General features: G+C 36.0%; 2 protein-coding genes across 2 annotated transcripts in view; one reads left to right on the plus strand and one right to left on the minus strand.

Annotated features, from left to right (window-relative positions):
- Nucleotides 1–17,156, minus strand: part of LOC142337695 (uncharacterized) — a 420,762-nt gene that overhangs the window by 364,336 nt on the left and 39,270 nt on the right. Inside the window, exon 9 of the mRNA XM_075387138.1 lies at nt 435–603. Coding sequence (XP_075243253.1) covers nt 435–603 — 169 coding nt within the window. The remainder of the gene's footprint in view (nt 1–434; nt 604–17,156) is intronic.
- LOC142337697 (calcium/calmodulin-dependent protein kinase type 1-like) overlaps nt 1–17,156 on the plus strand; it is a 188,631-nt gene that overhangs the window by 43,888 nt on the left and 127,587 nt on the right. The window lies entirely within an intron of this gene.

A 17,156-nucleotide genomic window follows, 5' to 3' on the forward strand; every position in this document is an offset into this window, starting at 1 on the left:
TAGCCTAAAAAGAAGATAACGGCTACTATTAGACAATAACGGTCAAAATTTTTGCCAAAAGAAACACACGAATGTAATAATTGCTTCAAATTTTGTTCGAGAGCAATTGAAAAAAATAACCAAAATCAAACACCGTGATGCACATTCCCTGCACAGGAAGATACCGCACTGTAGCGTACACCTACTTTTGCTTTCGGTATACTATCAAAATGAAATGAGCGAGATCGAGTACTCAGAATTCAAGCACAAATGGAAGAAATCACGCCTCAATACAGATCAAACAGACGTCAAAAGTTGCAGAGTAAATCACGACTTAGAATCTGAGATAACTCCTCGTGAAACAGAACAAAAGCAATAAACGATTATCAACAGTTAGAAACCTCTCGGTGCATCTTAACTAGCTTTAGCAGATAATTTCCCTAAGAGTTTTGTACCCGAGAGAGCTGCCTCCCGAGGCAGCCGCTGCTTCGGCGGGCGAAGAGGGTGTAGTGCCAGCGGGATGACAGCACTGATCTCCACTTGCGAGACAGTTGGGTTCAAAACCACAGTCACACTCCTCTCCCTCATCTAGCACCATATTACCACAGATAGCACGCCCAGCTTCTACACAAAACAACAGAACCTCATTATGATCATAATTGGCAACTCACCTTAGCATTAAAGTAGAAATTGTAGTTGAAGTAACTGCTATCCCACAAAAATTTGATTGGATCATTTACTCGGTATGTCATATGATCATCTGTTAACAACAGAGCGTCTAAAATTTATGAGATTATCCAATAATAATCTATCTAATAAGAGTCGTTTCAAAAACATCATCTCAGCCTGCGGGAATATCTATTTTTAGTTTCGGCATCTGATTATTGATTAAAATGAACTTTGCGTTTGGGAAAATCATGGCCAGGAAAAACGAGACTTCAGCAGTTTAGGATTTCAACCTATAACTTGATGACATACCCCGCAAATGTGCCGATGAAAAGGACTATTCGGAAGGAAACTGCTAGACTGTGCGGATCTCTGTTGATTTTCAATTATAGCGTTTAATTTCTCAATTTAGCTTTTGATAAGACTGCAGAATGAGAGCCTAATTGTGATAAACTTATTAAAGAGCAATTCGTTGCTGTTTAATAAGTTCTTTTCAGTTGTAGTTGCCGACGAATCGGATAAGACTTGGGGCCCAAATAACAGGGATTTTAGAGATCCGATTAGTGTATAACCCCTATGGTTCTAATTATTGGTGCGAGTTGCGTTAACAGAGCAGTCACACGAACCCCTTACATTCTTCTCAAACAGTACAGCATTCTAGGACATACTTATTCAAAACCAGGTCCGAACCTAAATCGTAGAAGTGGCGCTGGCCTCCATCTGCAACAGGTGGTCGAAAACTCGCCATTGAAACAACGAAAGGACCTAATAATCTGGCATGATCTCCTGAATAATTCAGTGAGACCGCACAAGAGCAATAGAAACAATCCTAATCCTTTATCAGTCAAAGAATTGAAACATATCCTGACAAAATACAGCGATCAAATATTAGGCCCCGTTTGCTGAAACCATTTTGGGGCTCCCGATCTTTTCAAAAGTCTGTGCAATCTGAAAATTGCTCCTGTTATTAGTGTGAGACGTCATTTGATTTCCACAAGAAAGAAGAAGTCGCAGTATTATAAAGCAGAACTAGAGCGAATTCATCCGGCGTCACGAATTGAAGTGAAATTGCTTAGAACAGTTATTCAGCAACAAGGTACATTGAACAAATTAACCTTGAAGAAAAGATCAAAAACCAGAGAGGAAAAATAAGAAAAAATCAAAAAAAGATAACATTTAGTAAGTCAATATTTCTGTATGCTTTTCTGTTAAATTGTCAATAATCTTTGCTAGTCAATTTCGGTTTCTTAGCTTTGATCTCTGGGGCAAGTTTTGAGATTTCGTTATCATGGAGCTGCCGTCTGAGATCGTTGCTGAGGGATTGACTCTGTGGTGCTAAAAGTGCAGTGGACTAGTTGCTTGCTTATACTTTGGATGAAACGCTCAACAGTAATGAATGCTTCCTTAGTAATTTGATATTTTGCTTATCCAGCACAGGCAGTTTTTGAGATTTTGATATCTTGAAACTGCTAAAAGCAATAAAAATTAAACTATTCGACTGAAGTGTAAATAGTAAAAACTACTGATCTGCATACTCTTCGTGTTTATCCTGCATACATTTTTTTTTATTTTGGTTTTTGTAAATTTATGTAATCTGTCCTTAAATTTTAACTTCTGTAGTCGACTAGAATTCCTTAAATGATGTCAGAAGCTAAAAATTCTGTTGGAAATGAAATTCAAATGGATAGGACCGCAATCAACGATATAGCGAACTCGACAGTCCTGGAAAGCAAAATTGCGCGTAATGTCTTTGAAGCAATACCCGAACTCAGATTTCACGGAGAGACACCAATTAGAAATGGTAAAGACCATGATACTCCCGTTGCAAAAAGTGTTAAAAGGAGCTGTACTGTTCTTAGTCCGGTGGAAGAGTCAAATTCAGATGTGAATTTAGAGAAGACAGTAGAATCTAGCATTATAAGATCAATTGATAAATTAGTTCCGTGTATACTTGAAAACATTAGGACAGGACTGCGCAATACTATCAATGAAATTGTCGACGCCAAAATTAGTGACCTAAGAAATGGACTCGATGGTAAAGTCAACTTGGAAGCTGCCAAATCTAAGCTCAAAACTCTTTCTGAATCGGAGCTCTTAGAAACGTATAACAGAAGAGATAATATCAAACTGCTTGGGTTATCTTCATCTTCAACTAAGGTAAAGAAAATTATCAACAGATAAAAATTAGTTGTTGATGTTGCAGCGGACATCGGTATGAATTTGGAGGACATCTCAATTGCGCACCGACTGCCGTCAAATTCCGAAAGAAAACCAATAAGAGCAAAATTTGGTCGCAGAATAACAAAACTTGACTTCACGAAAAAAAAAAGAAATTTGGCTCAATCGGACACTTACAAAAACGTCAAAATATTTGAAGATTTGAGTAAAGTGTGAGTTAATTTTATCAACTTGATGAAGGCAGATGATAGAATTAATTTAGTATGGTCAAGGGAGGGCACTTTGTTCTATGATTGGATACAAAAATCATGGTTTGAATGAAGGAGGAATTGATCTCAATTACATTATAGAAAGTGTACTAAATTGTTTCAACTCCTTTATTCCACCACCTCGCGCAAATATGAATAATCAAACTTTTCGTCAGCCAACTTTTCCACACGACATACAGAAAACCCAACATCATTCAGCGATGCCCTCGAGTTCTTCGATTTTCAGATTTCTGGACCAAGGTTCTGGACAGATCTTTTATTCGTCCCCAATGCTGAAGGTTCAATACATAAAAAACACAAAATCTGTAACTATCCTCAATGTAAATATTAGATATCTTAGAAAAAAATTGTTGAACCTAGAAGCTTTTATTTATAGTTTGGATGGATGTACAACCTGATGTAATTTGTTTAACTGAAACCTGGCTTTCTGAAACAAAGGAAATCTCCAACTATCCTGTTACTGGATACAATAGTTTTGTAGCGACGAATAGGAATTCTAAAGGGTGTGGAGTCATGTTGCAATGTAACAAATTTTGCAGTATTACAACGGAAAGCAAGACTGATTTTCAGGGAACTCTGTGTAGATATCTGCAAAAAGAAACAAACGTTTAAAACAGTAGTTGTATATAACCCACCACGCTAAAGCAGAATTTGTCAATATGATGGATGAAATTTTAGAAAATCTAAGCTGGCGCAACAAGTCGGTCATTATTTGTGGTATGAAATTGGATATCATGAAAAATAATTTGCTGAACAAAAATTACTTGAACAGCATTACAGAAAATGGTTTCTATATTTCCTCTCCCGAACCAACACGTTCAACTTATGAGTACAGTTCTTGCTTGGACCATTTCATTTATCAAAATTTGAATAAGCATGTTTCTGTAGAAGTTCTAGAACATCAAAACTTTACTGATCTTAATCCAGTTATTCTAACGTTGCGAACAAGTGAAGAAACCACGCTTATTATAAATATAAAGAAACCACGCTTATTATAAATATAAAGAAAACAAAAATTAGAATGACCTGCTGCAAAAATTTAAAGAATGTAGAATAAGGCTGGAAAAGCAATTAAAAATGCGCAAAAAAAAAACAATTCTATCAAAATTCTTTCCAAAAATGTTTAGGAAACTCTAGACAGACTTTCAAACTACTCAATGAGCTTACAGGCAAATCATATAAATCACAGAATTTTCCTATCCTAAGCAGCTGTTATCAGTTTGATGAACCTTCGAATAACAAAAATGCAAACGAGTTCAACAATTTTTTTGCTTCCATAGATATCAAGTCAGTAGGCACCAAAATAAAAGTTTCCAACCTTTGTTCCTAGACACCAATGCTCCATGTATCTTGAAAAAGCTACTGCAAGAGAGGCGGGGGAAATTTTAACCAATCTTGACAACACATCATCCTCAGGTGTTGCTGATATAACATTCTGATAAAATTATCTTCAGATGTCATCAACCCCCACCTGGTGTTTCTGATAAATTTTTCATTTGACAAAGGTATTATTCCTAAAGAACTGGCTCGAGCAAGAGTTCTCTCACTACACAAAGAGGGGTCTAAACTTGACCAATATAATTATAGGCCAAATTTACTTCTTGTTTTCAGTAAAAAATTTTGAAAGAGGAATGAACAATCGCGTGTACCAATACTTTGAGAAATATTCTATTTTTATAAGAAACAGTTTGGTTTTAGATCTAAGCATAGTACAATTGATGCACTAATTGAGCTAACCCAAACTATTCGCATGAGACAACAGCATTCGACCATAGTTAGTTTCTTTTTGGATTTAAAAAAGGCTTTTGATACTATCAATCATATATTTCTTTCGGAAAAACTAGAGAGATATGGAATTATAGGCAATTGCTGGAAATGGTTTAACTCTTATCTGAGTAATAGAATGCAGCAAATTGTAATGAATGGTACTTCTTCTAATTGGTGCGAAATCAAAAACGGTGTTCCTCAAGGATCGATTTTGGGCCCTCTTCTGTTTTTAACTTGTGCTTAATTCAACTTATCTTTAAAAAAGGGCCAGCCAATCTTAGTTTCCAATTGAACGAAACTGACATCAAAGTTGAGCATTACTGTAAAAATCTTGGGATAAAATTAGATAATAAGTTCTCCTTTCGAGCTCATATCAATCATCTGCAAATTAAATTAAGAAAACAATGTGGTATACTCGCCAAAAAATGACATTATGTTCCTCGGAATCAACTAATTTCTTACTACAATTCAAAAGTGACACCACTAATTCAATATGGTGCCTTGGTTTATGGCTGCTGTACATACTCAGCAATTCTACAGATCTACCTACGGCAGAAAAAAGTTTAAAAGTAATGTATTTTAGAAAAAAAGGCGATCACCGCAATGAAATTTTTATGAGGCGCTCGTGGTTGACTATCTATGAGCTATACATATACGAATTATTAAATTTGCTCTGAAATCAATCAATGGTCTACACCAGCAATATTTTTGCAACAATTTGTTTCAATTTAAATCGAACGATCGGAAAATTAGAAGTGGGATTCTTAACTTGCTAAAGGAACCGTTTTGTAGAAAAAAAGTTGGAGCGCAATTCAATACGTTTTAGAGGTGCTAAACTATATAATAAATTAAAGATAATGCAGATAATTCCCGCTAATTTAGAGAATGGTAGTCAAGGTGAAATGACAAGTTTCTGTCATAAATTGAAAAACTCACATCTGGTGTCGAACTATGAGCTAATTAGATCCGCTTTTAACTGAAGTGAACAATAATGTTAAACATGTGCTACTCTAGTTTATTGATTTGGTATCCTATTTGAATAATTTGTTTGCTATATTATGCATGTATTTAACGAACGTATATCAAGTCATCGTTGTCAATAATTTATTGGGCAAATTGAAAAAGACGATCGCTCTGATCTCGTTATTTGTCCACGTTGCTTGTTTATTTACATCTATTCAACAACAAAATTAATTCTTTCTTTCTTTCTTATTAGAAGTAATTTTTGGAGTGAGATATCAAGTATGATAAAGATGGATTCATCACACGACTGACCACTATGGTGTTGGCTGTTGCAAAAAATTAGAAACTTCGGAATAACCTTTCGAACTGAGCGTTCGCCAATTATAAATGAAGTCGAAGACCAAGTTTCAATTGTTACCCGATCTTACTGAACATGGCACTGTTTGTGATGGCGCATTGCTCAATAAGTCATACAGAAATACAGAACAAACTTTCCAGAAAACATTCACATTCCAGCTATATAGTTATAGCTTTACATTTATATCACGATAAGTTAATGACAAAGAAGAAAGATCAGGGCGTTACTTTAAAGCCGGAAAATTCACACCACAGAAGAATAACTGCTTATAAGCACACAAATTCAGTTTTTGAGTGAAAAAATGGTCTTTTTCACTTCATACAATTGCAAAAATAGGCGAATAACGTCGGACGAATTGCTCTCAAACGACCGAAGAGCGGTTGGCTTCGGCAGCCGTCAACTTGTGGGAGGCTAGCGTTAGAGGGATTATTTTAGGGGAGTTGGGGAACAGACTAGTAGAGCTCTAAGGAAGCTGCTGACCGAATTGATGCCCTTCGGGCTTTTCCTGTTTATACCGTTTTTGAGGAATAAAAGTCCAAAGCATCCGATAAAAAATCAACCAAGCAAAAAATCGCATATCAGAAGACTACATGATTAATATAATTGCCTCAAACTTCGTTTGAGAGGAATTTAAAAATGCTAAGACATAGCCTGATTAGCCATAACCATAGATTTGCTGAAACAATTTGCAGCGTAAGAAAAAAGCAGTGAAAGATACAAATTGCACTTTTGAGGTTTACCGCATGGAAACATATAACGTAAAAGAACGCCAGACGAAGAAACAAAAATAACCAAGAGCACAGCAATATAGCTTTTCTCAGCTTACAGCTTTTCAGCTATACAAGTCCATTACACGAGACAATTATAAGAAAGGTCCGATGTTATAACTTTAAAACAAGGGAAGATGCGCATGAAGTGAAAAACAAAAGAGAAAAACAGACGTCCTCGATGACAATAAAACCAGAGATGCAGGGTTAATCAAATCCGAAGAGAAAAGTGCAGAATAGTAACTAACGCATATTATACATTAACCACATCAGCCTTAAAAAGATTCGAATTATAGTAGCAGAAATTAGTTGTTACTAGCAGGTCCGTAAAGGCTATCTGAAGGCATCTTATCTTGAAACGCTAACAATTGATATTCTCATTGAAAACTTATTCGTGATAACTGGCGTACATGCGATCGTTTCAATGATTTTTTTTGCAAAACTACATTGGACACACCAACAAAAAATGAAGAGCCAGCTATGTCAAAGAAAGGTTTTATGCGAGTTAAGAGTAATAGACGTTCTCACAGAGCATTAAAAAATCAAAATAGATAGAATGAGTTATAAAGAGGGAGAGTAAGAGAGATCGATAGCAGCATACATAATACATAATGAGTCGGAGAGCAAATAGATATAAAAATACGATAAAAACACAAAATACAGAGAACAAAAGAAGGTTGAAAGCAGAGAAGGAAAACCGAAAAAACGAGTCCGGGAGAAAGCCAACGGAAGCAAAAACCGAAAGGAAATTAACGAAAAAAAAGCAAAATCGAAATTGATGAGAGAGGAAAAACAAAGAAAACAATGCTACAGAAACCAAAAAAAAAACATCAGGAAACCCCCGTATGAAAAACGATAGGAAACAAAAAACTGAAACAAAAACAGACAAATAAGAAGAAAAGAAGAAGTTAGTGAACAACAGAGAAGAGAGAGAGAGAGAGAGAGAGAGAGAGAGAGAGAGAAAGGAGGAAAAAGGAAAGCGCGCGAGAGAAAGAACGGAAGAAAAAATGAAAGCGATAGAATGAAGTAAAATGGGATAGACAAAATAAAGAAGCCAAAATCATGAGAGAGAAAGTACAGGAACAGCGAGATAGTGAGCAAGCGCAAAAAGCAAAAATTTGAGTGCAAAAAGAAAGAATCACAGTTAGAGAAAACACTTGATGAGCAGATATAGAAGATCGCACAACAGAGAAAAACGAAAGATAAAGAAACTGAAGAAAGGGAGAGATACAACAGTTCAAAAGAAGAGAAAACAGATCCTGGGTGAGACAATGAATTCCGGTTCTCATATAAAGAATGAATGTGCTAATGAGAACACGATTGATGTGCCCAAGACGAGGAAGGTGCTGATAAAAAGCAATCGTTGGTAAAAACTTTTACGAAGTCAACAAACACAACTTAGTTAAAGGGCTGGCTAATGCCACCAACAAAAACTTCCTCGAAAAAATTAAAGAAAAAAAATTATATGACTATCAAGTTTTGTATGCAATAATTTATTAGTAACAGCCCTTAATATATATTAAAAAGTCCACTATTAAGCGCTAAAAGACCTCAGTGTTGTCATATACAATTTTAGGCACCTAACTTTGGCTTTTGCATCGGCACCTTTTGGGTCCTTTACACTTCACAGATTTCGCCCGCCGAATTCTTCTGTATTAAAAATTTTCGCACAGTGTAACTTTGTCAAAACAAATTTCCATCATCCACCCTTTAATCCTTGACTTTCTTGGTGAACTTTCCTTCACAAATTTTCAACACAATCTTTCAACAATTTTTTGACAATGAATTACAAAAAAAAATGTTCTTTTTTCGGTCATAAACCCTCTTTGTCTTGACACAATTTCGATCAATTACCTTTTCAGTATCAGAAGCTTTTCGGTCATAGACCATTTTCTGAAGAAATTTTTGATCACAGACTGGTTTCCGAACAACTAATCGGCCAATGATTTTTTCAACACTTGGCAACAGGCTTTTTTGCAAAGCATTTTTCGATAGATGACACGACCTCTTAGCAACATTTTGGGTCAATGACCTTTTTACAACACTTTTCGGTCAATGAACTTTTTATTAAATTTTTTGATCCATGACTTTTTAGAAACATTAATCGGTCAATGACTTTAAAGCACACTTTTTCGGTCATTAACTCCAATTAAGCAACCACTTAACCGTGCTCTTCGGTAGCATTGTTAAAACATGCTGCCCAGTGATGCCTCTGAAACATGCCGCCTTTTATGTTCACGCGATTAAAATATAGATAATTCGATTTAGTTTGCGTATTATAATTCAAAAAATCCTTCAGATAATAAACACTCTGAATAAATAGTTTGCTAAGTTAGAACATAAACCGACAAATGTCGGAAGAATTGCTCTTGAACGGCAGGCTAAGCAATTTAATTCAGGGGCTGTAATCAATTTTTCATGGGTGCAAAAAATCTTTCCCCCGTCGGGATTCGAACCACTGATCTCCCGATCCCTGACCCCAAGCACTTCCAACTGTGCCATCAGAACCTTTTTCTTGATGTGCTGCAACCAATTTTTACTAGCAACAAAATTTACTTCGAAGTGAGTGCAATAGCGATTACTCAAAAATGAAGAACGAAAGCGTGAAAAAGTCACTTGAGAAGTCAAAGAATGTTCTAAAAGAAAAGCGCAAAATTGTCGAGCGAAAAATTTGCATTAAAAAGACACACACGTTAAAAAAATAACTATTATGAACTTCATTCAAGAGCAATTAAAAATAACAATCCCAACAATTGCTATCTTATACAATAACAATTAGCCCTGATAGGCTCATTATAGCTCTGCGGGACTGACTTGCAATTAGTCTGTCATCGATTAAACTTCATTAACTGAAAGTAAAGTGAGGTAAGTTAAGCGTAGTAGATCACTTTTGTCGCTTTTAAATCAAGCCCATGAACAAAAAAGAAGACTAAAAGAATCCCACACTCAGCATTGGCTCGTTTCTTTAGTTTTTTTCTACCGTATTTCCTTTAAGAACGCTTCTGAGGATCTCAAACATTTTCTACTGGAAGATTTATTCAAACATAACGACCCAACGTCGGGCAAATTGCTATCAAACGACCGGCGAGCGGTTGGCCTTGTCACTAGCAAGCCACGGTTTAGTGATGCTAGCTTTAGATTAATTGAAGGGGTTAAGGTGAGCATGCAATCTGGACGGTACCTGTTTATCCCGTTTCTGACGACGAAAGTCAAATGGGTCGGGCGAAAAATCGGCCCAGCGAAAAAATGCATAAAAGAGACAAACATTATAAACATATTTGCTACAAAATGCTTTTGAGAGCAATAAACAATTATTTCGTAAAAAGTGCCTGTGAAGTCAATTCTGATTAAGAAAACCATTCTGCTACAACTCATTGATAATCAGGATCAGAGATGATAACACTACGCCACACAAGAGCAGCTGAAGTGCGGCATCAACAAAGAGAGAGAGAGAGAGAGAAATAGAGTGCGAGAGATAAAACGTGAACGAGAAAGAGAAGGAAAGAAACCCTAACCGACGAAGAGAGAAAGAGCTGGAATATTTTCCATGATGGGATTCGACTCAACTACTTTTTAAAACCATTTTTTGTCTCGCAAGGAAAAGTAAAAAAAATTGATAAATTTTGGAAACAATTTCAAATTTTAACAAAATCTTGCAAAAATTTAAGATATTGTCTTAAGAACCATTTCATTGACTCAAGAGACTATCCAGTATCCCTGTTTCAATAGTTTCACGATTTCAAAGATCCATACACATTGAACATCCAAAAATTACTAAAACTGGAGTCATAAAAAAATTGATCATCATTCTAGTAACTTTACAAACTATGCAGCAGCTTATTATCAAACCTTGCAGGAGGTTCCAGGGCCACTTGTACCGGAAAAAATTCAAAAACACGAAAAAATTTCAAAATATTTTAAAAAATGGCTTAAATTTGTCATTATAAAATCTTGAAGAACATTCCATTACATCTAAAAAAATCTGTAGTAACATATCATCATACCCCAGAGGAAGTTCCTTGTGTCTCTAGGCTAGAGAAACCAATAAAATGACAAAATTTCAAAAAAAAAATGAAAGTTAAAGTTTTATTTTAAAAAATTGGTAAAAGTTGTGATATTAAAAAGTTAAAAATTAATCGATGACAAACAAAAATTGTTTCCAGTAATTTATTATCAAATCCTAACGGAGGTTCTCTGACCCTTGAGGCTCAAAAAAACTGAAAAATGACTATAAATGTCAAAAAAAATAAACATAACCGACTAACGTCAGGCGAATTGCTCTCAAACGACAGGCGAGCGGTTGGCTTGGTCAGTACTGAGCCAATGTTCAGTGAAAATAGATTAAGCTTGATTGAAGGAGCCTGAGATTAGGGTAATAGACGATGACATCACTCCATATAATAGCCGCTGAAGTGCGGCATCAACAAAAAAAATTAAGGAGAGAGAGAGAGATTAAAAGTGAGCAAGAAGAAGGAAAGAAAGGCCAGCTAACACAGAGAGAGCGAGAGAGAGCTATGAATTTTTTCCATGATGACATCCGACTCTACAACTTCAAGTTTTCTAAACTTGTTGCTAACTAAATCATATAGAAAACTTAAAGTGCAAAATTCCAAAGAAAAATTTCCACGTTTCGAAGTAAAGAACATGTTCAAAAACATTTTTGTCTCTAGATTTCTGTCATGCAATCGATGTGCAAGACTTGAAAGGCTCCGTTGGCCGGTAATGATCGTTAAACTCAGAAAAGGACAAAAATAATCAAAAATTTTTTAAACAATTGCAAATTTTAATAAAATCTTGCAAAATTTTTCAACTTAAATTTATCATAAAACTTCTGAAATTCGAGTCATTAAAATAATGACAACCATTCCATTAACTCTGAAAACTAAGCAGCAGCGCAGTATCAAACCTCGAAGGAGGCTTTGTGGCTCTTGAGGTTGGAAAAACCTCAAAAAATGACAATTTCAAAAAAACATGAAGATTGCCGAAAATTTTTCAAATAAATGCTAAAACTCGTTAAATAATAAAATCTTTAAAAACACTCCATTGCATCTAGAAACTATACAATAACTTGTTATCAACCTCTAGAGGAGGTTCCTTGGCTCTTGAGGCTAGATCAACCTATAAAACGATAAAAATGTAAAAAACCTGAAAAAATTGCAAGTTTTATAAAAACAAATAGATAAAATTGTGATATTAAAAAGTTGAAAACCATTCCTTTGCCACTTAAAACCATGCAGCCACATATTATCAAGACCTTAAGCAGGTTTTCTGAACTCTGAGGCTGAAAAATCAGGAATAATGACTAAATGTTAAAAAAAAATTAAAAAATGCTATTTTTTTCAAAAAGATGTTAAAATTCGTGATGTAAAAATCTTTTAAAAAATTCCATTACGTCTAGAAACTATACAGTAACCCATCATCAAACCCTAGAGGAGGCTCCTTGGCTCTTGAGGCTGGATAAACCTAAAAACCGATAAAAATTTTCAAAAACCTTTTCAAAAAATTGAAAAAATCGCGAAGTTGAAATGTTGAAACCATTCTATTACCACTAGAAACTGTGCAGTAACCTATTATCAAACCATAGAGTGGGTTCCTTGACATCTAGGGTTGATATAACTCAGAAATTAGACAAAAATTTTAAAAATGACAAAAATTTTCAAAAAGCTCGAAAAAAATTGTGAAAATTTGTATAAATTTGTGTGTTTTTAGCGACCGGTTGTTCGTCAGTAACTAGCCATGGGGGGAGGTGCTGATGGGGGTGGCAACAGCGCGGTGGGGGGGCAATAGTGGGGGGGGTCAACAGTTGGGGGAGGGGGTCTTCAAACTCAAAGAACCGCTCTTCACACCATAATTTCAAGTCTCCAAAACAGTTTAAGCTGAAACAGAGCTGAAAGGCTCTAAGAGCACTTAATGCCCACTGGGCGCTACCTGTTTATCCCGTTTTTGAGGACGAAAAGTCAAAAGCGTCAGACGAAAAATCGGTCAAGCGAAAAATCGCATAAAAAAGACCGACAGGACTAATATAATTGCTACAAACTTTGTTTGAGAGCAATTAAAAACAATATGGCAAAAATTGTCCAAAAAATGATAAAATTCGTGATGTTTAAACATTGAAGGACTTTCCATTACATCTAGAATTTATACAGTAACCTATTTTCAAACCCTGAAGGAGGTTTCTTGGCTCCTGAGGCTGGAAAAAAACAATTTTCAAAAAACTTGAAAAAAAGCAAGTTCTATAAAAAATTTAAAAAAAATTGTGACATTAAAAAGTTGAAGAACTAATCCATCGCCAATAAAAATTTGTCAGTAACTTATCATCAAACCTATTAGGAGATTGTCGGGTCCCTGGGTCTAGAAAAACCAGAATAAGAAGAAATAAATGTCAAAAAAAATATACAAAAAGCTTGACAAAAATTGTGCAAAATACTATAAATTCTAGTGAGCGGTTGTTAGTCAGTAGCCAGAAACCGGGGGGGGGGGGGTGCACCGAGGAATGATGTGGGGTGGGTGGGTGGGGGTAACAGCGCCGGGGGGGTGGGGGCAATTGTGGGGGGGGGGGGTCAACAGTGGAGGGGTCTTCAACCTCTAAGAACCGCCCTTCACACAATAAGTAAAAATCTTCAAAACAGTTTGAGCTGAAACAGACCTGAAAGGCTCTAAGAGCATTTAATGCCCATTGGGCGCTACCTGTTCATCCCGTTTTTGAGGACGAAAAGTCAAAAGCGTCAGACGAAAAATCGGCCAAGCGAAAAATTGCATAAAAAGACCGACAGGACTAATATAATTGCTACAAACTTCGTTTAAGAGCAATTATCAATGAATTTATTTCTTAGTTGTAAAATATAGGAGGACGTAAATGAAGCGAGAACAAGGAGAGAGAACAATTGATAATAGCTCAAACACAAAAAAAGCAGACGAAAAGACGATGATGCAAGGTGGATCAAATCTTAAGAGAGCAAAAGTATTAAACAAACGCAAGTTATGGATTAAGCACTAGAGCAGAAAACATGATAGGATTGAGGTCAGACCCGAAAATTCTTGGAAGAAAATAAAAGAACTTGTAATTTTAAGTTCAAACACATAATAGAATATAACAGGACAGGAGTTAAAATTCGTTATCATCATTTAAAAGCTTCCTAGCTAAGGTCCTTCCTTCGTCTGGAGTTCTCGAACCCTCAAACTCTAATTTTGAACCCAGTGGACAAAACTATCCACTACCGCTCACTTTTGCTTCAAAAACACTGGTAAAACAATGAGATAATTTGCAATAAGATACGGGAGGTGCAGACAGCTGACTAAGTTTTCCTGTTTAGGCCATGTCTCTTCAAGCATGCTCCAGAGAGCCCCCTGAAACTGTTCTCCAATAGAATGTTGCATTTTGTTAAACCTTTGACTTTGAATTTCAAAGTGTACGAGAATGGGCTAGAAGTGAGAAACACGAAAGTGTGATGAGCTCAATAACAATAAGTGAAGAAAAAACCGAGGATGCAGGGTTAATCAAGTTTAAAGAGAAAAGTGCAAAGTAACCACTGATGCCAAAAAAGTTAGTCGCAGATATTAGGGTTTTCAATCAATTCGGTTTGCTTCCTAAGTTAGAAAACATAAAAGATAGAAACAACAAGACACGGCGTTAAAACCCTACACTCTAGGGGGTTTTTTCTCTAGATGGCGCGAGAAAGTCCCTTCACCATTCATTTTTTAAAAGTTTAAAGAAGCTTTTCTGCCATTCGAAAGTTTTTTTTCTAGAACAAGTAAATTGAAAATATAAACCCGGGGTTAAATATTACAATTTTGAAATGTTATATACAAATTTAGTACAATGTTAAAAATCAAAATTAGTGTTTCCCTTTTTTTAAAGGTAAAAATAACTTTTGAAGCCACCAACGTTCCTTTCCAACGGTACAAGTTTAAATTATTGGAGCAGATGCTGTTTTATCATGCGTTTAAACTGTGAGCGTAATCTGATAATCATAGTCCGGACTTCACGCGGAAGTTTATTCCATTTTGGATGCTTTTTTTGTAATGATCGACTCATTACAAAATTGTAGTGATTTTGTAATTCTAAAAGAAACCTCGACAGAGAGAGAGAAAGAGATAGAGAGAGACAGAGCGCTAGAAGCATCATCCTTGATCGGATTCGACCCCGTAACCTCCAGTTTTCTAGCGCGAGAGTTAACCATTCGTCCATGTTGCTTTGTGGGAACAATGAAATCACTAGACTTGAGCACTTAAAAACTGCATGCACAACATTAGACACGTCAACAAAATTTCTAAACCAGCTTTCCAGGAGGCCTCTAAAACATACTCTTCGCTTAAGAATAGTGTTCACTGCTAGTAAACTTGCGACCCTTAGTAACTGTCACAAACTAAATATAGGAATATATGTTGTTTTCATTGGCTGTCCTCAAATAACACTCAATCAGAGTATCATATACTCAGTTGATCTTATCTCCTTCAACTTAAAAAGATCAATTTAAGGGAGTAAAATTTATCTGAGTTACGTCAGTTAAAACTTTACCAATGCGAATTAAATATGACGTCACGCCCGCGATCCGGTTTAAATTGCATGAAAGAATGAAAGAACAAAAAGCCGAACTGAAGTGAGCGTCACGTCATATAGTCGTAACAAAACCCTCGACGAAATAAAAAACAGCAGGACAAGTCTTGCCTGGAAATCCAAAGAATTAAATTGACTAATAACATTGAGGTCACCATTTTTCCAGCAGGACAAAATTAGACTGCCAAAAAACAAGCCTATAAAAAAATTGAATAACCTATTTTTTCCAAAACATAGTGTTGTCAAAATAATCAGAAAAACGAAATTTAGATCACTGTTAACACTACGCATTTTTACAATTAAAGATTTTTTTGACAATTAGTGGCCTCAAAGCATAAACAACTGACTAACGTAGGGCAAAGTGCTTTCAAACGGCCGGCGAGCGGTTGGTTTATGTAGTAGCCAACTGGGGCTTACAGATCCTAGCATGGGGGTGACCGGAGTTGTGTGTGTGTGAGAGGGGTGGGAGTGGGGGAGTGTGTGTGTGTGTGTGGAGGGGGTGAGGGTTTAAGCAATGGAAAAATTGCACAAAAAGAACACAGAACTAATATAATTGCTACAAACTTCGCTTGAGAGCAATTATAAACCCTTAGTGTGAGCATACCCAACGGCGTTGAAATAAATAAACATCTTTTATTGATTCCACAAACCAAGAAGACAAATAGAAAGTTAGGCAAGGTTCAAAATTTCTCTAAAAGCTTTCAAACACAAATGGTATCCATGACAAAAAAGCAATGTGACTGAGCGCCAATACCACAGCAAGTTCAACAACGGGCAAAACTCGAAAATTTACAAGTACTTCACAACAACAAGCTTACTAACGTCTGACAAACTGATTTCGGACGACAGGTGGGGAAATTTAATTCAAGAGCTGTAGCCTATAGTTTTTTGTTGAGCAAAACATCCGACCAGGGTGCGATTCGAACCTGCGACCTCCAAAGTTCTCGACAGAAGCATTCACCACTCGACTATCAGTCCCTTGTGATTTCTTATTCTACAATTGCTTCAATTTTAGCAACATCTTTACTTCGGAGCGGGAGCAAAGATCACTGGAACAATGAGAAGCGTGAAAATCAACTTGAGAAGTCAAAGAATGTTCAAGGACAAAGGCGCAAAAAAGGTCAAGCAAAAATCTTGCATAAAAAGACGCGTTTATAATAATTGCTTAACTTCGTTCCCGCACAATTAAACAATTTTTTCTTGTGCTCAAATTTGAATTATAATTAACTTGGTTATCATAACTATGGTAATTAATTCAACAGATCAGCAGTTCAATAATTCTAAATTCAACTGTCCATTTCAAATTTGCACGCGTGAAATGTTCGTTTATATTCTCCCCACTTTGGTCAGGTAAGAATATAAACTCGTGATTGAAGGATTTAACAAATTGTGAATGCAGCTGTACTTTCAATTAGATGTCTTTGAGAGAACTCGTTTCCTTCAGTGATTTCGAAGTTTCTCTGCTCATGTAAGAGGACAAAAACTAGTAAAATTATCTGAAGTCCCCACTCATTGGGTGACATTTAAACACAGAAGGCCTCCCCTCTCATGAAGTGAGTCCAATATCACTTGAGGTTAGTGAATTCTTGAACCGGATTTTCTTGACCCTCTGATTGGGCATAGCGGCACAATTGGATGCGACAGTCCCCATC

Source organism: Convolutriloba macropyga, chromosome 4 (genome assembly GCF_964194025.1).
Source record: "Convolutriloba macropyga chromosome 4, txConMacr16.3, whole genome shotgun sequence".
In the NCBI taxonomy this organism is placed as follows: Eukaryota; Metazoa; Xenacoelomorpha; order Acoela; family Convolutidae; genus Convolutriloba; species Convolutriloba macropyga.